Below are 25,139 nucleotides of genomic sequence, written 5' to 3' on the forward strand. Positions count from 1 at the left end.
TTCTTGTGATCAGTCCAAACGATGAAGGGCACCCCCGATCCCTCCAACCAATGACGCCACTCTTCCAACGCTAATTTGACTGCCAACAACTCTCTGTTACCAATGTCATAATTGCGTTCAGCGGGAGACAAACGATGAGAAAAATACGCGCAGGGATGCATCTTCTCGTCCGAGGGCGCCCGCTGGGAAAGAACTGCTCCTACCCCCACCTCTGACGCATCGACCTCCACCACGAACTGACGCGAAGGATCAGGGGCGATAAGAATGGGAGCCGAAACGAAGCGGCTCTTCAGTTTGGCAAATGCAACCTGAGCTGCATCTGACCACCTGAAGGTCGTTCGTGGTGAGGTCAAGGCGGTCAGAGGCGCGGCTAGCTGGCTGAAATTGCGAATAAAACGCCGGTAAAAATTGGCAAATCCCAGAAACCGCTGTAGGGCCTTACGGGAATCTGGACTTGGCCAATCCACCACAGCCTTAACCTTGTCAGGATCCATGCGAATTCCCTCGGACGAGACGATGTACCCTAGAAAGGAAACAGACTGTGCATGAAATTCGCATTTCTCCGCCTTGACAAAAAGCCCATTCTCTAGCAGACGCTGGAGCACTCGTCTGACGTGTTGAACATGTTCCTGGAGAGACGACGAAAATATCAATATGTCATCCAGGTAGACATAAATGAACTGATCAACCATGTCTCTCAACACGTCATTGACGAGTGCCTGGAAGACCGCGGGTGAGTTGGAAAGCCCGAAGGGCATAACCAAGTATTCAAAGTGCCCTCTAGGGGTGTTAAAAGCGGTCTTCCATTCATCCCCCTTCCTAATGCGGACCAAATGATAAGCGTTCCTCAAGTCCAATTTAGTGAAAACGGACGCTCCCTGCAACCTCTCAAAGGCTGAAGACATCAACGGCAAAGGGTAAGTATTCTTTACCGTGATGTTGTTCAACCCTCGGTAATCAATACAAGGTATAATTTGCCCTTAGGCGGAGACTTAAGTCTATGGCACAGTCATAGGGACGATGCGGAGGGAGAGAAGCAGCACGGGACTTACTGAACACTTCCTTCAGGTCCAGATACTCCGCGGGCACGTTAGACAAATCCGCAGCCTTTTCCTGTAACACAGAGACAGACACAGTGGGACAAGCAGACTTAAGACAAGACCTGTGACACAAAGTGCTCCACTCGGTGATGGTGTTGAGTTGCCAGTCGATCCGAGGATTGTGCTTGGTGAGCCAGGGGTGTCCGAGAACTACGGGTGCTTGCGGTGAGTCCAAAAGCATGAACTGAATCCTCTCGTTGTGGTTACCGGAGGTGGTGAGGGTGACGTAATCCGTGATCTGAGAGATGTTAGGAAGGCGTTGACCGTTGAGTGCGTTGACTGTAACCAGGTGAGTAAGTGAAGAGATGGGTAGTCCATGCTGTAGTGCGTAACTGGTGTCCATAAAGTTCCCCTCAGCCCCGGAGTCAACGAGTGCATTGCAGGTGATGTTGTGAGACGCCCATCTCAGTCTTACCGGGAGAAGAGGTGATGGTGAGGACTTCTCAGCGGAGATCCCGCCCGATAGTAGCCTCGAGTTTACTATCGGGCTTGGTCTTTTACTGGACAAGACCTGAGAAGATGTCCCGATGCTCCACAGTATAGGCATAAGCCCAGGGATCTCCGCCTTTCTCTCTCCTCCCGGGAAAGCCGAGCTCTCCCTACCTGCATGGGCTCAGGATCTGTGGCGGGACCGACCGTATTAGCAGCGCTGGCCGTCCGGCCCTCCGCTCCCTGTAGTCTGGTGCTGGGGACCTCCAAAAACTCCAGTTTCTGGAGGCGGGAATCCACCCGTAAAGCGAGATCAACCAGCCCGTTGAAAGTCTGAGGAAGGTCCAGGGTGTAAATCTCGCGGTGAATACGGCCGGCCTGCCCATGCAGGAACACATCCCACTGCGCCTCCTCGTTCCAACGGCACTCCGCCGCGAGGGTGCGGAACTGGATGGCATAATCCGCGACCGTGCGGCTGCCCTGCTTGAGTTCGGTAAGCTGTCGAGCGGCCTCCTTTCCTGCCACCGCACGGTCGAACACCCTCTTCATCTCGGCGGAGAGTGCCTGGAACGAGGAACAACATGGGTCTTTATTCTCCCACACCGCCGTTCCCCATAAAGCCGCCTTCCCAGTCAACAATGTAAGGACGAACGCCACCTTGGATTCCTCATGCTCGAATGTACGAGGCTGCAGAGAAAAATGCAGGGAACACTTATTCAGAAAAGCTCTGCAAAACTCTGGCTCACCGGCGTAACTCTGGGGCACAGGCAGGCGGGGCTCCGGTAGATCGCGTCGCTCCAGCGACGCGGGGGGAACAGGCGGTGTGGGTGGCGCAGTGGGAGCGCGAAGTTGTTGAAGTTCCCGGGAGAGCTCGGACACCTGTGTTACCAGCGCTTGGACAGCGCGTCCGGTGGAAGTGATGCTCTCCTGCTGCTGGTCCATGCGGGAGATGCTGTGGTTGATGAACTCCGTTAAAGCTGCTGAACTCGCTGCATCCATATTGGTCAGATCGTTCTGTCACGGAATGAAGGAAGGATGCAGATGCAAGTTAAATCTCTTTAATAGAGCTTCACACCGAAGGTAGTCAGATTCAACATACACAAAGAACATATAACAGTCAGCAGGAGAGTGGTAACACAGGGACGTCGATGGGCGGTGAAGATCCGTGAAGAGTGATGACCGAAGAGCAGTGTCCGTGAAGTAATCCGTGCGTGAAGTCCAGAGAGTAATCCAACGAGAACACGAAAACCAGGAAGCAATGAATCAAAATCCAGTCCAGGGAAACACACAACAAGCAACAAAGGAAACAACACGCGGACACCGTACAACGATCTGACAAACAAGAGACGAAAGACAAGGCGTTATAAAGGCAGATGGTAATTGCTCACAGCTGCCGCTGATCAACAATCAGCGGCGACGCCCACACAAAACAATCAGGTGACACACCCACACCATCACACAGACACCAGAATGAGACAGCGGATTCATGAACCGTGACAGTTGCAGGATGAAGTACAATCCCATGTTGATTGCATCATCCACAGACCTGTTTGCTCGATAAGCAAACTGCAGGGGGTCCAGTAAGGGTCCAGTGTTGTCCTTCAGATAAGCCAGAACCAGTTTTTCAAACGACTTCATGATGACAGATGTTAGAGCCACAGGTCTGTGGTCGTTAAGTCCTGTTATCTTGGGTTTCTTTGGGATGGGGATGATGGTGGCGCGTTTGAAGCAGGAAGGCACTTCACACAACTCCAGAGATCTGTTGATGATCTGTTTGAAGATGGGGGCCAGCTGGTCAGCGCAGGTTTTCATACAGGCCGGTGTAACACCATCAGGGCCTGTACATCCAAAATTTGGCAAATTCCGCATTATACAGTAAATAATTTTTTTTTGACTGGATTCTGCAATTCTGCTTGCATTTTCTGCATCGCGGAAATCATAGGACCCTACATTATGTGACACAATTTGTCAAGAAGGAAACACTGTGGGGGGTGTTGGGGTATGACTGAAATGTGAATGGGTCTAATTAAAGTATCAACAAAACTGCTATAGACTGCAGTGCAACTAGAGATAAAAGAATCTGATAAACATTTACAAAATCCCTTATAATTTGATTTTAGATCTGTTGCTGTTGGTCACCCTGGGCCAATATGATTCAAGCTTATGTGCAGCTTTTAATTAGCAAAAACCTATTTCAGACCTGTATCTAAAATGTTTAGCTACTGAAGGCTTAAACATGAAAAGAAAGGGAAGGGTTCTCCAGAACAAAGTTCACTTCACTAATTTCTCATGCAGTAATTTATGATTAATATGATTCATATATTTATGAAATATATTGTTATTTGACTTGGTCAATTTTTGTCTCAGGTCCAGCACATATCTTAGATATTGACTGAATTACCAGCATTTTTGTTTCCCATTGTTACTAGGTGACATAAATGTAAACGTGCCAGAATTGACAATTTTTCAACCATGCTAACTGGATTTTAGCAAAAATGTGTTGAGATGTTTTGTTGAGTCGATCACACCCACATGGAAAGAACCTATATGTGGATATATGCACATATATGAAACCTATATGCAGTGTATATGCACATATATGCTGCATATATGCACATATATGATAATATATATGCTGCATATATGCCCTATATATACTGCATATATGCTGCATATATGCCCTATATATACTGCATATATGCGTATATATGCCACAAAGGCAAAATTGAGGTGCATATATGTGCATATACAGGAAATATAGGTCTCCTGGATTGCTTCTTCATATCCACATATAAGCCCTATACATACAAGATATGTCTTCTATATAGCTAATGGCAGGATCTGGTCATTTTGTAGCTCATATCTCATTTTTGACTGTCATACATGATGCCTAGCTCATAATTCTCAGTTTTTGAAAAAAATTATGCAAGAACTTATGTATGTGCGAACACGTGAAATTGGTATCACATGTAATTGGCATGTTATGGAATTTAACTACACTCTAAAAAAATTGGTTCTTCAGCGGTTCTTTGGGGTGGTTAAGGTGCTATATAGCACCACTACCTTATAAAGAACCTTTTAAGCCCCTGTATGGTTCTTCAGCGGTTCCTTGCTGTGGTTAAGGTGCTATATAGCACCACTACCTTATAAAGAACACGTTAAGCCTCTGTATAGTTCTTTAAAGGTTCTCTAACTCTATTCTCTTAGTTTAGGTGGGGAAAGGATTAAAAACAACATTAAATTACAGTGTATTTTCTAAACCTGGTTCTAAACCTTTTTGTCCCCAAGGCCTCTGAATATGGGTGTTAGTTGGATTGCTATAACTATTTGAGTCTAATTACTTCTTCTTTCTGCGAATTGCTCTCAATATTGTACACTCAACTACTCAAATCCCACATGGAAAAAACGTATATAAACGTATATGTTTCAATATAGGTTTTGATATAGGTTTTGCATATATGTGACATATATAAAATTGGCCGTTTTCCTATATTATAGGTACATATGTGTGCATATATGTACCTATATATAAAATTGGCCGTTTTCCTATATTATGTCACATATATGCAAAACCTATATCAAAACCTATATTGAAACATATACGTTTATATACGTTTTTTCCATGTGGGCAATTACCAATGACTCTTATTTTATTCAGGATCTTCACAAAACTCACGGAGAAAGTGGTCTACAGAGGAGATTGAGGCTGTGGAGAAGACTCTGATGGACTGCATCAGGTCAGGAAAGGTTCCTGGGAAAGCTCGGTGTATGGAGTGCATTGAAAGCTCCCCAACAGCACTTCAAGGGAGAAGTTGGGAAGGGGTGAAATTTTATGTTGAGAATCGTATTGACTCTTTAAAGCGAAAAATGTAACAAAAGGTGAAAGGGCCTTTATCTAGATGTTTTTTCCTGTTTGTTGAAGGCAACATGTTCAAAATGTGTTTGCTTACAAAACAAATTTCAGTTCGTTAATAGAGCTTTCAAGTTAACACATTGACAAGTTAAATAAGTGTTTAAGAGAATGAAGAAGTCAGTTTTGTGTTGAGTTTTTGGATTCACAAAGACAGTGTTAATGTGAACAATTGCTGAAGCTGAAATTGCACATTTTTATTTATATGCAGCCTGTTGCATATTGTGCAAGTAGTATTGAATATTGAATAAAAGAAGTGATGCATTTGATCTATTCGAGTTTTGTGTACTGTTACAAGCCTAATATTTATAGAAATATATAGCAGTATGAATGGCAGGCATGTGGTGTTTTAATTCAGACTGGATTCCAGTACGCACAGATCATTATTATTTAGACCATGATACCCATGGTGTCAATGCTCCATGAACATGTCTTGCTTGTCATACAACATAACTTGTCTTAGTTGTTATTTGGACCTTTTCAGATTCTCAAAACTGAAGAAAATTAGATGTGTTAAACAGGAAGTGAGGTAAGGCTCGTTTTCACTGTTTACATCCCCAAAAAAATGGTCTAATCAGTAAAAATATAAATACAGACAGAATTGATCCCTTTTAAACAACTCTTTAATGATTGTCCAAACTTAAACTTTGTTGTTAATCTTATAATGGCTTATAATTCTTATAAAATAGATCATCTATAGATAATTCATAGTAGTGACACCCGATGGTGGTTTGTGGTGAGACACAATAGCGACGTCCCCACCAGAATAGAAAAACCTGACAAAAATTAAGCTTTTTAAACTTAAGATTTTTTGATAATAAATATTTTTTTGGATAAAAAATTCCTCCTGACACCTCTGACTTAAAATTATGGCTTTATTGTATTTAGAAATTGCTGTCCCCACATGTAACCTCCTACTCATGAGTCCCCGTAATGTAGCAAAAACAAGTGTGTGTGTGTGTGTGTGTGTATGAGGGTGTGAGTGAGAGTTGTGTGGGTGTGTGTTTGTGCATGAGAGAGTGAGTGTGTGTGTGTGTGTGAGTGAGGGTATGTGTTTGTGCGTGAGTGTGAGAGAATTACAAAGAAATAATGTACTATATTTGTATCCTAATTTCTTACCTACAGTTGGTGAGGTCCAAACAAAAGCTGCTTCCCTCCGAACACAATATGGTAAAGTCCTCCGTCCAAAGCCGAGTGGCAGCGGCGACAAAGAATTAACTACCAGACAGAAATGCATTTTAAATAACCTGCAGTTTCTACAACCATTTGTTGTTCACCGTGTGTCTCAGTCTACACTGAATCTAAGTTGCTTGTAACAGTTCTTTCCAACTTTTAAATAAATTTGTGAGCTTTCCATAGTATCTGCTTTCAAACATGTATTGTATATAACTTATTGTGCCAGATATTTTATACAACTTGTTTTATCGTAGTTGGATGACCTAGAACAGAGCATCACAGATGAGGGTGGAGAAGACCAGGAGACAGAAGAGGATGTGTGCGAGTCATCCACCTCCACCTCCCACCACACATCTACACCTTCAACTCAAGAAACCTCCTCATCTCACCATCATCACAAGGTCACAATCAATCCTGAAAGGGCACATTACAAGGCCAAACAAAAGTCAAGAGACAAATCATCAGATGAACTTGAAATAGAGAAAGTTAACATTCTTAAAAATATGTCTGAATCACTAGTAGATGCCAATAAGGATGTCGATCAAACAGGTAGTGACCGAGATGAAGCTGATCAAAGACCCACTGACCAAGATGAGATCCTTATGATGTTATATGATGCACATGAGAATGAGGCCAGATTAGCATTAGACCCCACGAGCTTTACGCCCCCAAACAACTTGGCAGGGACACACAAATTTTAATCAACCCTACCAAAACACATCCAATCATGTACCCTCTGCAACACCTCCAGTGAGCTATCTCAGGGCAACAGAAGAGGCATATGACCAGGAAAGAGACAGGATGCAGGGTCAAGTCTTGATCTGTTTTTGTTTTTTGATGGTGCTAGACTGCCGTCACATTGTTGGTTTTGCTGTTTTTTTGCTGGCAGTTTATCAGCCGTATGCAATATTTGCATATTTAAAAAAGTGAATAAATTTTTTTGTAAAGAGTAAAGAAAAGGGAGTGTAATTTAATTTTAATAAGTTTTTAATAAAGAAAATTAATCCTGTGTGTTTTTAATAAACAAATCATATTAATTTTGACCATTATACATTCTGCATTTTTTTTTATTTACACATATATAATCAAGACTTTAAAAAGTTAGTTTAATATTGTTCTAAACATTACGTTTGCTGTATTTTGATTTTATATTTCCTTAGAGTAAAAAAAAAAAGAGTTCTTTACGTCATGCAAAATGGTCTGTATGAACAGATTTATCACACTGCAAAAAAAAAAAAAAATCTTATTTAGTATTTTGTTTTGTTTTGTCTTGTCTTACGTAAGCTATTATAGCTTATTTTCTGAATAAAATTCTGAGCTTTTGCTTAAAACAAGCTAAAAAAAATTATTATCTTACATAATTTTACTTATAGTAAATGCTTCCTGATTTAAGACAAAACAAGGCAAAAATATTAAGTAAGAAAAACATTTTTTGCAGTGCAGTTGGTGTCTATGTTTAAATCATATTTTCCTGCCAGGAAACAGATCCAGCAGGTGAAAGAAAATATGCCTTCAAATTGTCCTGATAATTTTTGGCGGCGGTTGTGGCATTCCGTGCACCGCTTGCTGCCACAGAGGGAAGTTCTCCCTCCCTTCTCCAAGCTCCAGGAACCATGTTGTGATTTGCATCTTCTACATCTCCAAAGGCTGAAGGCAGGTACACATCTGATGCCTTGTTCCTGAGGAAGTTGTGCACAGAGAGTGCAGCTAGTGTCACTACGGTCACTTTGTCAGGCTCCAGTGCAATGTTGGAAAGAAAAACACGGAGTCCAAAATTCCAAATGCAATTTCAACTGTACGCCTTGCCCTTGAAAGCCTGTAGTTAAATATTCGTTGCCCATGGTCCAGATTTCAGAAGGAGTATGGCTTCATTAGGTCGGTTCGGAGAGGCAATGCTTCATCACCAACAAATGTATAGGGCAAAGTTATGTTACTCCCTGGGAGTGGCTCTGGACGGGGGACATTCAGTAGATCTCTGTCCATGGCAGCTCGGAGGTCTGACTGGCCAAATATTCCTCCATCTGACACTCTTCCTTGTACGCCAACATTTGCATAAATAAATTTGTAGTCGGCGTCGACTACTGCCATGAGTACAACTGAAAATCTTGGTTTGTAGTTGTGGTAAGTACTTCCAGAGTTTGCAGGTGACTGGATGTAGTAGACAAATCTTTTTATTGAATTTTCCAAACATTTGAACAACAGTCACATCAAATTAAAATGTTAATACAACATTGCAAACATAATAGGAAAACAAAACAAACAAACAAACAAGCAAACAAAAAGAACCTACTGGGGGAGGGTTAAGGGGGGGGAGCTTACAATTAGTATTTTGGGTTAAATCTATCTTCAAAATATGAAAGGAAAGGCCTCCATACTTTAAAAAATCTGTTAACAGAGCCTTGCATGGAATGTCTCAGTTTTTCTAACTTTAAATACGCCATGACACTTTCTACCCACTTAATGTGTGTTGGTGGTTTATTTGACTTCCATTTTAGAAGTATAAGCCGTCGGGCCAGCATAGAAGAGAAAGCCAGTGCATCCGATTGACCTGGCGGTAGTGAAAGGTTTTCAGATGCCACACCAAATATTGCTATTACGGGGTCTGGTTTTATCTCCTTTCCACACATATATGAAAACGTCTCAAACACAGCAGACCAGAATGGTCCTACAACTGGGCATGTCCAAAACATATGACCCAAAGTGGTCTCATATCTGTGACATCTAGAACATGTTGGGTCTATTTCTTGGAATATTCTTGCCAGTTTACTTCTAGAAAAGTGTAGCCTATGGATTATCTTAAATTGCAGTAGTCCATGTCTGACACAAATAGATGTCGAATGAATTCTCCTAATGGCTGATTGCCAGACTGTTTCTGCGACTACACTTCCCAAATCCTCTTCCCACTGTTTCTTTAAAAAGTCTAAAGATGGAGAGGCCGCTCTTTGAATCAGACTGTACACTGTTGATATCAGACCTCGCTCAGATGTACTCAAGTCAAAGAGCTCCTCAATCCAACAATAAGGAGGAGGGGCCGAAAGGGTATTAAAATATTTTTTGACTAGACTTCGCACCTGCAGATACCTATAAAAATTAGATTTAGGAATATCAAATGTTTTAATCATATGGTCAAAAGAGACAAAACTACCACCTTGAAAAAAATCCCTTACACACCTGAGTCCCTTTCTAAACCATGCCTGAAATGCATGATCAATTAAGGATGGTGGAAACAATGCATTGGAAGTAATGGGTAACAAGGAGAGTGCTTGTTTTTGCTTAAAGTGTGACCTAAACTGAGCCCATATTTTTAGAGTGCTAGTCACCAAATGGTTGCTTGTCAAATACTTCCTGTTAAATGGTAGTGGGGCACAGAGCATTGAGAATAGAGAAACTGGACCACAAGATGCCTGTTCCATCTCCACCCAAACAGGTTTGCTCTCCTGATCCAAATGTTCTGCCCAATAGATAACTTTATCAATATTACATGACCAATAATAATACAAAAAGTTGGGCAATGCCAGTCCCCCTTCATCTTTCTGTCTTTCTAAAAATGTTTTCCTGATTCTTGGAATGCTTTTATTCCATATGAAGGAAGATAAAAGTTTGTCTAACTCCTTAAAGAAAGATTTGGGGATAAACAATGGGACATTTTGAAATAAAAATAAAAACCTTGGCAGAACAGACATCTTAATTGTGTTTATTCTGCCTGCCAATGAAATAGGTAATAAGGACCATCGGTTTAAATCTTTTTTTAGTTTTTTCCATCAATACAGTGAAATTACATTTAAATAGTTCTTTGTATGTACTTGTCACTGAAATTCCCAAGTACTTAAAGGAATTATAAGTTGTTTTGAATGGGAAGTCCTTGAGATCTAACTGCTTTGCCTCATTATTAATTGGGAATAATATACTTTTATTAAAATTTATCTTATATCCTGATATTCCCCCAAAACTATTTATAAGTTCTATCGCTTTGGGTATGGACATATCTGGGTTGGATATATATATATTATGAGGTCATCTGCATACAACGAAATCTTGTGGGTGCTTCCACCTCTATTTATACCTAGCAGATCTGTCTCCTTCCTTAACGCTATAGCTAGGGGTTCTATCGCAATGTTAAATAAGAGTGGTGACAGGGGGCAGCCCTGTCTTGTACCCCTGTGCAAACAAAAATAATCTGATATTACCCTATTGGTTCTTATACAAGCAGTTGGATGTGCATAGAGTATACTGATCCAAGTGCAAAAACTAGATCCAAAACCAAAATGTTTCAGGGCTGTGAATAAATACATGTATTCTATGCGATCAAAGGCTTTATGTGCATCTAACGACAACAGAACCTCTGGTAGCCGTGGGCTGCCTTGTGAGTAAAGTATATTGAATAGTCTTCGCAGATTACTTGAGAGCTGCCGTCCAGGCATGAATCCTGTCTGGTCTTGATGTATAATAGACTGCATGACAGGATTCAACCTCACTGCCAAGACCTTAGCTAATATCTTATAATCATTTGAAAGCAAACTTATAGGTAGATATGAGTCGCATTTTAGGCGATCTTTACCTTTTTTGTGTACAACTGTAATAATAGCCTGAGACATTGTTGGTGGTAAAAATTTTTGCTCAATTATTTCCTTAAACACTTCTTTCAAAATAGGGGATAGTTTTCCTGAAAACTTCTTATAAAATTCAATTATAAACCCATCGGGGCCAGGTGCTTTTCCACTTTTCATTTGTTTAATAGCTTGTTCAATCTCCACTGTAGATATGGATTGTTCAAGATTGGCTTTATTTTGCTCACTGATGGTAGGTATTTCCAATTTGGCAGGTGGCTGGATGTAGATGTGCTTTCCATCTATGGCACCTAAGCAATTAGGAAACTGCCACTTGTTTTGAAACCTCATTGCCACCTTTCTCCACTCTGTCTCCGTTATAGGAGTCTGAAAAGATAAACAGCATATATAATTAAGACATGTAATGTTCTCACATTTTTACAAAAGTCATGAAATGCATTTTTTTTAAATCATTAAAATTAATATAATTTAGAAATCCATTATCTACTCTGGTTTTGACTCTGTGGTTAAAACACTTGTTTTTGATATAGCACCTACTGTTGTGAAATGTACATCTGTCTGTTATTTAAATCAAATGCCTTACCTTTAAATGATCCTCCTTTAAGACGTCATACAAGGCTTGACACGTCTCCATTACTATCTCACTGATAGTACTACGACCGATCCGGTTCTGGAAGCTCAGAGATCTAAACGTCTCTCCTGTAGAGGGGAGCATGTGTGTAATTTGTATAATACACCATGGCCTGCTTTCACAGACGGCTTAGATTAAACCAGGATTCGGCGTTACATTTACTAGGACATATAAGTAGCTTTTATAATCTTAAATGTAAAAACATTACTGGTGTGCATCTTGACACAAAACAATGGCATTGACATTTTAAGATAAGTCAGTGCAAGTTACTTTCAGTTAAAAGCAGCTCAAACATGCATTTCAGTCTGAGACTAGCTTAAGCCTCGTCTGTGAAGCTAGGGGTATATGATTTTTAAAATTTACTTTTTACCGGTAGCAAGGAATCGTAGAGTTAGTGACAGACGCATTCTCGCACTGATGGCTCTTCTTAATTTTGTGTCCCTTCTTTGGATGAATGGTGTAACTTTGTCAAGCAAGTAGCTCAAATCCTCCACATCCATCCTGAGCAGATCACGGAAACCCTTTTTGTCACTGTCCTACATTGTAAAGAAGAGAAAAAAAACATGTAGGAAAGTCAATTTTGTTTTTGTTTTAATCTAAAGCAATGTTTAACTTTTTTTTAATCTTCAAATAATGGACATAATGCAAAACTTCAAAATAAAAATAAAAAATTGATGCCAAGGAAATGGCATGGCATAGCATTTTTTTTTATGCGTGTACTCAACTTACAATTGTCATTAAGCCTATGATGGAGTTCATGAATCAATCAAAGGCATTAAACCATTGAACTGAGATTTGTTTGTTAGAGGCTCAATTACCCTATATGTGACGAACGTACATAAACAAACTGTACTTCTGTACATTAGAAGTGTTAAATTACATTGGTGATCGTTAAAAAAAAACATTGTAGCTGTATATTGCTTTAATGTAAGCTTAATAGATTATACGATGTGGCAAGCTTTTACTACTGGCTAATAACAAAATATTTAATATGACAAGAATGATATTTTACCTCAAGTTCTCTTTGGAAGATTGACAGCCCATACTGTCCTCTCCGAGCAAGCCAGGAACGTGTCCATGTTCAGGTTTTCTTTCTTTTTTTGCGCTTTTCTAAACATATGACAGCCAGTACAAAATACGCCGCTTCAGTCATTGTTTACGCTCTTGTTTCTCACGCGCGTCGTGACAACAAGCGACGATTGGTCGCGTAGCAACGTGTAGTCTGACATGTTTCAAGTCCAGGACACGACAGGATTTTTGGAGTCAAAATCGCATAATCTGACACAGTAACTATCGTAACAGACAAAAAAATCGTGTAGTCTGAACCAGGCATTACTCAATTTACTTTTAATTAAGAGAAACTAATGTATAATTAATGCAATTTGTTTTTAAAGATTTTATAAACTGCAAAACTTGTGCAATTTTGCTAATACAAATGGGAAACTGTTTTCAGTCAACATTACCCCAACAAGCAAATGTAAACATCTCAATTGCATTGTCTGTAAATCTGCAACAAACAAATGTACAGATGTCCTATTCTTGATTAAAAGCCTAGAGAACATTTTCAACTCAGCCTTGTTAAAAAGTGCTTATTTAAAAAAAAAAAATTGGTGTTCCATATGGCATTACAATAATCCACATCCACATATTACAATGAAAAATACAATTTTTAAAAATGTATAAGAACACTGTATGTTATGATGTTCCCAATTTTAAGTAAGCAGAACTATCAAGTTTTGAGTTTGTAGTACTCATGTGTGTTAATAGACGACACGCACAGAGTGTTCTTTTAGAACTTCCACAATAATATAAGCTCGAAAACTTCCAGTGAGATGTCATTTGCTGGTGTGTTGAGCTTCAGTAGCAAATTTACAATCAGAATATAGTCACTTAAATGGTATAGATAAAAGCAGGGCTGGACTGGGGCTAAAATTCGGCCCTGGACAAACCCATCCCATGCAGCCCACGAGTTCCCTGTGAATTTTTTTTTTTTTTTTTTTTTTTGCTTTTGTTAGGGCCTTAAATTGGAGTGAATAAATGAATAAACAAAACTAGGACAGGAACAAATAATGATGGATATTATTGAATTTACTACAAATGCAGTTAACAAATTTAATAATACTAAAACTAATATTGCACTTTTGTCACATAGAAATTCACTTCGGCAGTGTCATGATCACAGTCTGCTCCTGTCACTCCCCGGACTACACTTCCCACAATTCTCCCTGTCAGTCACATGTTCACTCCACACCAATCACCTGTCGCCACATACAGCCATGCACACACTCCTCACTAATCACCACACTCAGCTGCAGCTTGTTACCTGGACTATAAAAGGACTCTCACTCACACCATCTAATCGCGAAGTCTTGATTACCCAGTGTATCATTTCCGAGCGTTTCCCTGTGTTTATTGTCTGCCTGTTTACTGTTACTGATCCTGCCTGTTTCCTGTTTATCGACCCGTTGCTGCCTGTCCTGACCCTTGCTTTGCATAGCGACCTGTGAGTGATATCTGCCTGTCCTGATCTTTGCTTGTTCCTTGACCACGATTCTGCCTGTCCCTTGCTGTTCCTGTTTGCTCCTGTTTGACCCTGCCTGTACGACCACTCTCACTTTAATAAAAGCTGCAAATGGATCTCTGCCTCAGTCCCGCTTCGTTACAGGCAGTAATAAAGCACTGATTTTCATGCCGTTAAGTAAATTTAATGCTATTAAATCCTGTCATCATTTATTCACTCTCATGTCGTTCCAAACCTGTATGATTTCTCTCTTCTGTAAAGGCTGGTTCACACTGTGCGATTTTGGCCACGATTTGGTCATCTGAGACAAATTTTGCAAATCCTAAAAGATTCCTATAATCCTAGCCTAAAATCTGTTGTCTTTGATCACTAGTTTGACATGTTCACCTTCAGCCGGTTAATGACCGTCGCGATCAAATTTTACCTCCGACGAAATTCTGGCAGTGTCAGAAGATTTGGTGCACAATCCTCCAGTGTGACTTCTCCTACGACGAACATCAAATTGTCTTCATTTTTCAAGACAAGCCGTGATCAAAATTAATGAAAGAGATGACTTTGTTAGCCACCATTTCAGTCCCGTGTGTAACGCAGCTCACTGTCATCAAATGTGTAACTCAAGTTTTCATGCGCACGTCCGTTTTTAGCGCGTCTTGACTGTTCTACAGTCTGACATTAATGACAGCTGAGATCCCACAGTGTGACATGAGGATCATGTTCGCACAGTCTGACAAGCAACCATCGTAAAGGACTGTTATAAATCGCTCAGTGTGAACCCGGCTTAAAACACAAAAGAAGATATTCTGAAGAATGTTGTCAACAAAACCATTTTGGACTATTAAAAATGTCATAAAACATATTTAAAGAAATAAAAACTAAAGCTTTGCCCTTATTCCATAGGATGCAGGCTTTAAAGCTGTTTTGTTAAATGATCCTTTAATTGCCCTGATGAAATTTACTATGGTTTAACTGTAAGATCATGGTAGACAGAGCACAGGTAAAGCATGCTTCTTATTACCATGGGTAGCCTATATGGTTTCTCAAATAAATAATAAACTATAGATTGTGTAATAAAATATTGTAAGCATAGAAAATACAATCATTCTACAGAAACGTCCACTTTTCTGTCCCTATACTTTACAGAAATATTACACTTGAAAAACACTTTAGGATTACAATTTTTTTTATATTTTAATATGAAACAATATGTTATTTGAACAATTAAACCTTCTTGAGCAATTAATGTGGCAACATTTGTTTTTTAATTCATTATAATAATTTCAAGCACCACAGAAGCTCTCGTCTTGTGTTTCATTCCTATTCAACTGCGCTCCGTCTGTTTGATGTGCATGTCCATACTGGTATTCGTTCACTGAAGTTTAATGGAGCCTGTTGTCAGAACATGCACACTTGCATGAATTTGTAACATTTACAGGTAAGAGTATAACCATAGTTACAGTATAACCAGTATTATGCTGAGGAAAACACATCTCATAAGCACTCAATCTTTCCGTCTAATGTCACTAGTGTGAAGGGGCAGTGAGATTGCTAACTGTGACGGAGTACAGAATGGCTACTACTTTCTTCATTGAATAGTAAATCACTTTTCAATTAATTTAATTAATTCAAGTATATTTAGTTTTATATTGGGTCTGGTTCTCACCTTATTGATGAACAGAAATTGTAGTTTGTAAATTCCTCCATCAATGTCAGCTCTCTTTAAACAAGCTGATGATCTTAACCAGATGTGAAAAATAAAGCACACATACAAAATGTGCAGCGATTGGTCCCTTTGAACCAGGTTTGAAAACCACTGGTGTATAAGATCTATAGATGGGCAACTCTGGTCCTGGAGAGACACTATTCTGCAGAGTTTAGCTCCAAAGGCTGATGTTTATTTCTGTGTTGCCAAGCACACATAGTTTAATAGGCCACTAGAGCCAAGCCTTACAGCCCAAAATTACTTGTCGTGGCAAAATGGACCAGGCACACATAGATAGCATACACACGGTTTCTATGGCTCTTCGGAGCAGCAACAGTACATACAGGTGCTGGTCATATAATTAGAATATAATCAAAAAGTTCATTTTTTTTATTATTGTAAATTATTTTTAAAAATGAAACTTTCATACATTCTAGATTCCCTACATGTAAAGTAAAACATTTAAATTTTTTTTTTTTTTTTTTTTTTTAATTTTGATGATTAGAGCATGTGATGGTATAAAATATTCATGTGGCGATTAATTGCTGAAGCTTTTATCACGGTATATGGTATTATCACGATATTGAAATAAGTTGCAGTATAACAGGTTTAAGAACTTTTTGTAATAACAAAAAGAACTCTGAATTTTTGAATACAATAATACAATACACAAAAAAATATATAGTCAAATTTTCAAACAGATTAAAGTGCAAAAGAATTAGGCTATAAAGACAAACAGGTAACACTTTACAATAAGGTCTCATTATTTAATGCATTAATTAAGATTGAGCAGTAGCTACATACAGAAGGTATTATTTTTTGTTAATGTTAGTTAAGAAACACAACTGATCATTGTTAGTTTTATCTCAGGTCCATTAAATAGAACATTAATCAGAACATTTCTAATCTTTAGGGCATGTTGTAGTCCAGATTAAAATATATGTTCGAGGCATTATAAAAACTTCACCAGCACTGTTGCTTCGCTATGTGGTTTCCGGGGTAACCGTTGCACTCTGCTGTTCCATCAGCGCCCTCTGCTGTCAGAGAGTGAACGCGCACTTTCATTCAGCACGTCTCCTTCACTCGTTCCGCCTTGTGCGTCTCATGCATGTTGGGCTTGTATACATCTGAGCGTGTTTTCTTTTGACGCAGAATACAGCAGTGTTGTGCATTTTGTACGGTTGATGGGGAAAGTATTCTTAAAGGGCATATTGCAGGTTAGAGCTTCAGTGATTCAATGTATAGAAAAATAATGTATGAAATAGATTTTTCTTGAAAAAACACGTATAAATACGCTAATTAGGCTTCTGGAGTCGTTTTTTGTAAGAATTTTACTTCCGCTTCTGAAAAATGCCAAATCGGAAGTGACGTAACTCAAGGGAGTGCAATCAATATTTAACAATAGGAAAACAATGGATCGCAATGACAGGTCGGACGCTGAGGAAATTGTAATGTTTATTCATACTCGTATAACAAACCACAGCCATACAATTAGCCTGCAATGTGGTCAAGAGAGCAGGACAGGACAGAATTAGACAGAATAACGGTCAAAAGAGACAAATTGAGCTGTTGTGTGAGGAGAACAAGTGGAGAACAGAACAGAGACCGATGTTAGCTTAGCTAACGATATATGCTCAGATCACAATATTATACAGATTATTATCATGAATCAGGCAATAGCAAAGCTATTGGTCATCTAGGAGTAACGTTATTGATTACTAATAACAGAATCTAATAAACCTTGATCAGGCCTATGTCACACGCGTTAATATCCGTCCACACTAAAGTTACGTGATATAGCGGTTTCTCATCATGACTGATTTGGTAGTTAGCAAATGAAATAATAATGATAAAAAGACTTACGGTGCACAATTAACATGTTCATCGAGCTGCATCTCTGACGGATCCGTGATCATGTCTCCCGGCGGCCGAACATTGTTACTGTATGTGTTTCATGTAATGTTATCCTTTATTCATTAATTCTGTGTTATGAGTTTATTCCGTGCCGATCACTGATAGTGTGGGGATGTATATGACGCCATGATTATGTAGTTGTGTGAACTTGAATGTATATATACGTTTACAGTATATACATGGCATGAATGAAATTGGAGTATTTACATTACCAGCACATAATTCAAAACTGTTTTGTGTAAGTGTGAGACTGTATGCATTTGTGAACATAATTTGTATTCCTCAGTGTTGAAATTGATTCAAGTAAAAACGGTGAAGAAGCATCACGTGTGTAAGTTTATTCATTTAATATCATTATTTACAGTAGTATTACAATGTTGAACTCCATCATATCGCCGGGATGATAATCCTCCGGTCTATAACGAACGTGTTTTTCGAAGCAGAAGCCGAAGTGAAGTCCCATCTCTTCACCTGCACAAAACACACACCGGCACGAAAGATAGCAGCGTCCTTTTTCGTGTTATTAAACCTCTGTACTCGATGTCCTGACAGGCTGGAGTTTGTGCAACCTCCACAAACACAATAATTTACCATGACGATGATAAATAGAATACAAAAACTACAGAAATCACACTGATTCACGACCGCTGTCACTGAATACCAACCCACTCTGCACTGAGTCAACACAGAGCTCGGCGAACGACTACCTGTCGTGACGTAAAATGACGCGACGCTGAAAAAAAAGCTGTTTTTACAGAGACCGTCACTTTATCTACTAAATTCATGCCCTTATGTCCTGCAAACATTTTTAAACCCTGCACTTTTTATATGGTATTTTTGTGTTATATATTCATCTAAAAAAATGTTTAACCTGCAATATGCACTTTAAATGCATTATAAAAATTGTAATAATTGGTAATAAATTATTATTTACGGTATTTTGAAATGCCTGCGTGTTCTAAATTCCCTGTAAGAGTATACGGGAAGGACTTTTGTCATGAAACATCTTATAGTGTATTTCCACTGGATGGCGCTAGTTTCCGCTATTCCGCTATTGTGTTTTTACTTTCACTTTTGCCAGCCGTTTGCTCTGCCATTTCTTCAGGTGTTAATGTGCGTGATTGAATGTAAGTTTATTATTTAATTATACAAATTATAAGTGATACATGTTTATTATGTTGTTGTGTTTAAATATTCAGTTTGTGCAACCGAATTTTACATTGTGCACTATGTTATAATATGAGAGCTATATACAGTGATTCACGTGCATATGTTCACTGCTGTTAATCCCCTCTCTGTGACATTGGTACATGCATAACTTGTCAGTAGTGTGTTACTGTTTGTTTATGTAACTTAATGTTATTGGACATACACTGATGTATATTTTTATTTTGTTCATTTCAGAAAGACCACATTTAATACCTTGCACATAACTGAATGATGCCAAATATGCAAACAAATATAAAGAGTTGAACTGTTCCATGTCTCCTGTCACGCTTCTTACCGGAGCCCCGTAGTGGATGAGCATTCACCTACCTATATTATTGGTTATAGTTCTTTTCACTGCGATAACAATATATTGCATATTCATTATCGCGATATATCACATTACGGAATATCGGCACAAGTCTATTAAAGCGTACAGCTCATGAAAGTCTAAAATCCAGTATCTCAAAATATTAGAATATTTCCTAAGATCAATTAAAAAATGGATTTGCAAAACAGAAAAGTTCAAGTTCTTTAAAGTATGTTCTTTTATGTGCACTCAATACTTGGTCGGCAGCACATATTTCAGCAAATGACTTGCTCCTAGCACAAATTACAGCATCAGTGAAGTGTGGCATGGAAGTGATCAGCCTGTGGCACTGCTGAGGCACTATTGAGCCTTCAGATCATCTGTATATTGTTGGATCGACTGTTTCTCATCTTTCTCTTGAAAATATCCCATAGATTCAGGTCAGGCATGTTGGCTGGCCAATAAAGCACAGTAATATCATGGTCAGCAAACCACTTGGAAGTGGTTTTTGCACTGTGGACAGGCGCTAAAGTCCTGCTGGAAAAGGAAATCAGCATCTCCATAAAGCATGTCAGCAGATGGAAGCATAAAGTGCTCCAAAATCTCCTGGAAGATGGCTGCATTGACTTTGCACTTGATAAAACACAATGGACCAACATCAGCAGACATCACGGCCCCCCCAAATCATTACTGACTTCAGAAACTTCACACTAGACTTCAAGCAGCTTGGATTCTGTGCCTCTCCAGTCTTCCTTCAGACTCTGGGACCATGATTTCAACATGAAATGCTAAATTTACTTTTATCTGAAAAGAGGACCACTGTTCACTGTCCAGTTCTTTTTCTCCTTAGCCCAGGTAAGATGCTTCTGACGTTGTTTCTGTTTCAGAAGTGGCTTGGTAGTCCATTTCCTGAAGATGTCTGAGTGTGGTGACTCTTGATGCGCTGACTCCGGCTTCATTTGACTCATTGTGAAGCTCTCCCAAGTGTCTGAATCAGCTTTACTTGACAGTATTCTCAAGCTTGTGGTCATCCCTGTTGCTTGTGCCTACCCAATTTCTTCCTTCTAGTCAACTTTGCATTTAATATGCTTTGATACATCACTCTGTAAACAGCCACCCCATTCAGTAATGACCTTCTGTGACTTACTCTCTTTTTGGAAAGTGTCAATGATTGTCTCCTGGACCATTGCCAAGTCAGCAGTCTTCCCCATTAGTGTGGTTTCAAAGAACAAGAGATACCCGGAATTTATACTGTAGGGATGGTCATTTAATGAAACTCAAATGTATTCTAATATTTTGAGATACTGGATTTTGGACTTTCATTAGCTGTACACTCTAATCAACAAATAAAAAAAAAATTAAAAATTTTTTTTTTGAAATATTTTACTTTATATGTAGGGAATCTATAATAAATGAAAGTTTCATTTAAAAAAAAAAATTTACAATAAAAAAATGAACCTGTATATTTAGGCGGTAGATCTGCTGAGGGGTGAGGGTGAATCATCATCTTGCCTTCTGCATTGATGGGGGATCTCTGACATCTCTGGGCTTGTATTGTCTAATATCATGTCACCTGCTCTGTTGGGGGGTTATTCATGTACGCTATGTTGTACAGCAGTAGCATGTCTTACTTGCTCACAGCTGCGGGTTGTGTATGTATTGGCAGTAGCAAGTCCCATACTTGCTCTGCAGCAGCAGCAGCAATAATCAACAGCAGCAATTAAGGAGCAGCAGTGTAGCAGATCTATTCCGCCAAGACCAAAAATATCTACATTGTCATATCCATTACCATACCAAACACTTCAAGAGTTGTCATGACAGAACTTGCAGTTATAACTAAATGCACCGGGTGGTGCTGTGGAGCATGTTTAAATGTTTATTTTATTTGATCGTCACAAAATGTTGTTGCCTGCCTCGTTAAGATTGGAATTACTTTGATGAAAGCGATCTTACAAAATGGATTTACTTGATCAAATGAATTAATGAAACTGAGTTATCATAATATCACCATATTGAGAAAGCACATGAAATAAAAACACTCATAGAATGAGGAAAGACAGCTGTCCATCACTGCTTTCACGACAGGTAAGCATAGCTGTAAACTGAGTGAGCCGAGAAGATAACTTATGTAATAGCAAAATGATTTTGAGACATACTCACCTAAAGGATTATTAGGAACTCCATACTAATACTGTGTTTGACCCCCTTTCGCCTTCAGAACTGCCTTAATTCTACGTGGCATTGATTCAACAAGGTGCTGAAAGCATTCTTTAGAAATGTTGGCCCATATTGATAGGATAGCACCTTGCAGTTGATGGAGATTTGTGGGATGCACATCCAGGGTATGAAGCTCCCGTTCCACCACATCCCAAAGATGCTCTATTGGGTTGAGATCTGGTGATTTTAGTACAGTGAACTCATTGTCATGTTCAAGAAACCACTTTGAAATGATTCGAGCTTTGTGACATGGTGCATTATCCTGCTGGAAGTAGCCATCAGAGGATGGGTACATGGTGGTCATAAAGGGATGGACATGGTCAGAAACAATGCTCAGGTAGGCCGTGGCATTTAAACGATGCCCAACTGGCACTAAGGGGCCTAAAGTGTGCCAAGAAAACAACATCCCCCGCACCATTACACCACCACCACCAGCCTGCACAGTGGTAACAAGGCATGATGGATCCATGTTTTTCCTATTTGTAGTGGAGATTAGTTGTATCCGGTGGGGTCTTCTGCTGTTGTAGCCCATCCGCCTCAAGGTTGTGCGTGTTGTGGCTTCACAAATGCTTTGCTGCATACCTCGGTTGTAACGAGTGGTTATTTCAGTCAAAATTTGCTCTTCTATCAGCTTGAATCAGTCGGCCCATTCTCCTCTGACCTCTAGCATCAACAAGGCATTTTCGCCCACAGGACTGCCAAATACTGGATGTTTTTCCCTTTTCACACCATTCTTTGTAAACCCTAGAAATGGTTGTGCGTGAAAATCCCAGTAACTGAGCAGATTGCGAAATACTCAGACCGGCCCGTCTGGCACCAACAACCATGCCACGCTCAAAATTGCTTAAATCACCTTTCTTTCCCATTCTGACATTAAGTTTGGAGTTCAGGAGATTGTCTTGACCAGGACCACACCCCTAAATGCATTGAAGCAACTGCCATGTGATTGGTTGATTAGATAATTGCATTAATGAGAAATTGAACAGGTGTTCCTAATAATCCTTTAGGTGAGTATGTTTTGCTTGCACATATTGTTTAATGCTTTGAACTAAAAGAAAACCTTAAGATATAATGTAAGCTTGTTTTTTATATTGCCTAATCGTAAACTTGTCCAGAAATGGTTACAAAATCTTGATGAATATAAAAAAATAACGTCTTTCTTGTTCTACATGTGGTATTCACAGCCAACACCATACCTACGGAGTACACATGACGCAGAAGTAAAAATCAGCCTCAAGTCTTCAGGAATGCTTGAAAATTATAGGCAGGTGTATTTGATTAGGGATGAAAATTAACTCTGCCCTCCAGTACCAAAGCTGCCCATCCCTGATCCATAGGATACAAACATGTTGTTGGTTTTGATGCTTTAAATGTCTAAATTGTTTTATGTCTGTTTTTGTCCTAGATCTAATGGCACTGAAAGAGACGAGTCATGAAATTAATGAAAAACAAGAAGAGGAAGAACATTATTATAAACATCATGATTTCATGCCTGGGGAGAGATCAACACAGGCTTCCTCACAAGAAAGAGCTCAAAAGACTGGAACTAAACGTTTTTTCACCTGCCAACAGTGTGGAAAGAGTTTCACACGTAAAGAAACCTTTAAATACCACATGAGAATTCACACTGGAGAGAAACCTTTCCCCTGCCAACAATGTGGAAAGAGTTTCAGTAGAAATGACAACCTAACAGTCCACATGAGAATTCACACTGGAGAAAAGCCTTATACCTGCCGACAATGTGGACAGAGTTTCAGTCAAAAGGGAAGCCTTATAGGCCACATGAGAATTCACACTGGAGAAAAGCCTTATACCTGCCGACAATGTGGACAGAGTTTCTGTCTAAAGGGAAGCCTTACAGTCCACATGAGAATTCACACTGGAGAAAAGCGTTACACCTGTCAAGAGTGTGAAAAGAGCTTCAGGAGAAAAGGAAAACTTGAAAACCACATGAGAGTTCACACTGGAGAGAAGCCTTACACATGCCTACAGTGTGGAAAGAGTTTCACAAGTGAAGTAAACCTTATAGTCCACATGAGAATTCACACTGGAGAGAAACCTTTCACCTGCCAACAATGTGGACAGAGTTTCAGACATAAAGGTAGCCTTAAAGACCACATGGAAATTCACACTGGAAAAAAGCCTTACACCTGCCAACAGTGTGGAAAGAGTTTCACACGTGAAAAAACCCTTAAAGTCCACATGAGAATTCACACTGGAGAGAAACCTTTCTCCTGCCAACAATGTGGACAGAGTTTCACACATAAAGGAAGCCTTAAAGGCCACATGAGATTTCACACTGGAGAGAAACCTTTCACCTGCCAACAGTGTGGAAAGAGTTTCACACGTGAAGAAAGCCTGAAAGACCACATGAGAATTCACACTGGAGAGAAACCTTTCACCTGCCAAAAATGTGGACAGAGTTTCAGACATAAAGGTAGCCTTAAATACCACTTGGAAATTCACACTGGAGAAAATCTTTACATCTGTCAACAGTGTGAAAAGAGTTTCAGTAGAAAAGGAACACTTGAAATCCACATGAGAATTCATACTGGAGAGAAACCTTTCACCTGCCAACAATGTGGAAAGAGTTTCAGACAAATAAAACACCTTAAAGTCCACATGAGAACTCACACTGGAGAGAAACCTTACATCTGCCAACAGTGTGGAAAGAGTTTCAGACATAAAGAATCCCTTAAAGTCCACATGAGAATTCATACAGGAGAGAAGCCTTACACCTGCCAACAATGTGGACAGAGTTTCAGACAAATAAAACACCTTAACGTCCACATGAGAACTCACACTGGAGAAAAGCCTTAAGGCAGGAACACACCAAGCCAACAGTCAGTTGTCGGATAGTTTTTTCGGCCACATGAAGCCGGAGCTTATCCTATCCAGTCTTTTTTTTTTTCCTTGTCTCAAGTAATATCTGCGTCCACACGAAACCTCTGAAACGAATCAAAATAATGTAGTATACATGCCAGAGCAGCATGTCGCGCTGTAATTCTGCCACAGAGATACACTTAAAGCAGCGAATCAGACTTGAAGCATGAGCATAAACCTTGTGCGCTGTATACAAACTATAGTAAAGCTTAGAAATAATGCTTTATTTTGGCTCAGTAGCTTCTGCAGCATGAACACAAGCATCTAGAGTCTGCTATTGTTGTTGTTGCTGTTTTGTGCTGTTAGCGGCGTCTGACTAGGGTCGACACGTGGGGTGATGACATCATTTCTCAAAATATATGGATAGGTTGTACACACAAAAACGCAAAGACAGCGTTTTCAGATTTATCCACTCTGGGGGCCGATTTAAAAAATATAGCAGTTTTACCTTCCGAAAACGCAGGATGCGTGTGGACAAAACACCTATCGAATACAAAATTTGTGCATATTCACAAAAACATGTCTCCATGTGCACGGAGCCTAAGTTTTCTCATTGTGTTCTGCACCGTCAGCTG

The 25,139-nt window shown here is 39.6% G+C and overlaps 1 protein-coding gene across 2 annotated transcripts in view; it reads left to right on the forward strand.

The window, feature by feature from the left end:
• Positions 1 to 25,139, forward strand: part of LOC137005779 (gastrula zinc finger protein XlCGF57.1-like) — a 576,742-nt gene that overhangs the window by 440,980 nt on the left and 110,623 nt on the right. The window contains exons 3-4 of one of the 2 annotated variants that reach the window (XM_067366472.1): positions 23,543 to 24,118; positions 24,371 to 24,501. In XM_067366472.1, the coding sequence (XP_067222573.1) occupies positions 23,543 to 24,118; positions 24,371 to 24,501 (707 nt within the window). Of the gene's footprint in view, positions 1 to 23,220; positions 24,502 to 25,139 lie in introns of those variants that run through there. The other variant, XM_067366471.1, reaches the window with a different exon arrangement.

Source organism: Chanodichthys erythropterus, chromosome 3, assembly GCF_024489055.1.
Source record: "Chanodichthys erythropterus isolate Z2021 chromosome 3, ASM2448905v1, whole genome shotgun sequence".
Lineage (NCBI taxonomy): Eukaryota > Metazoa > Chordata > Actinopteri > Cypriniformes > Xenocyprididae > Chanodichthys > Chanodichthys erythropterus.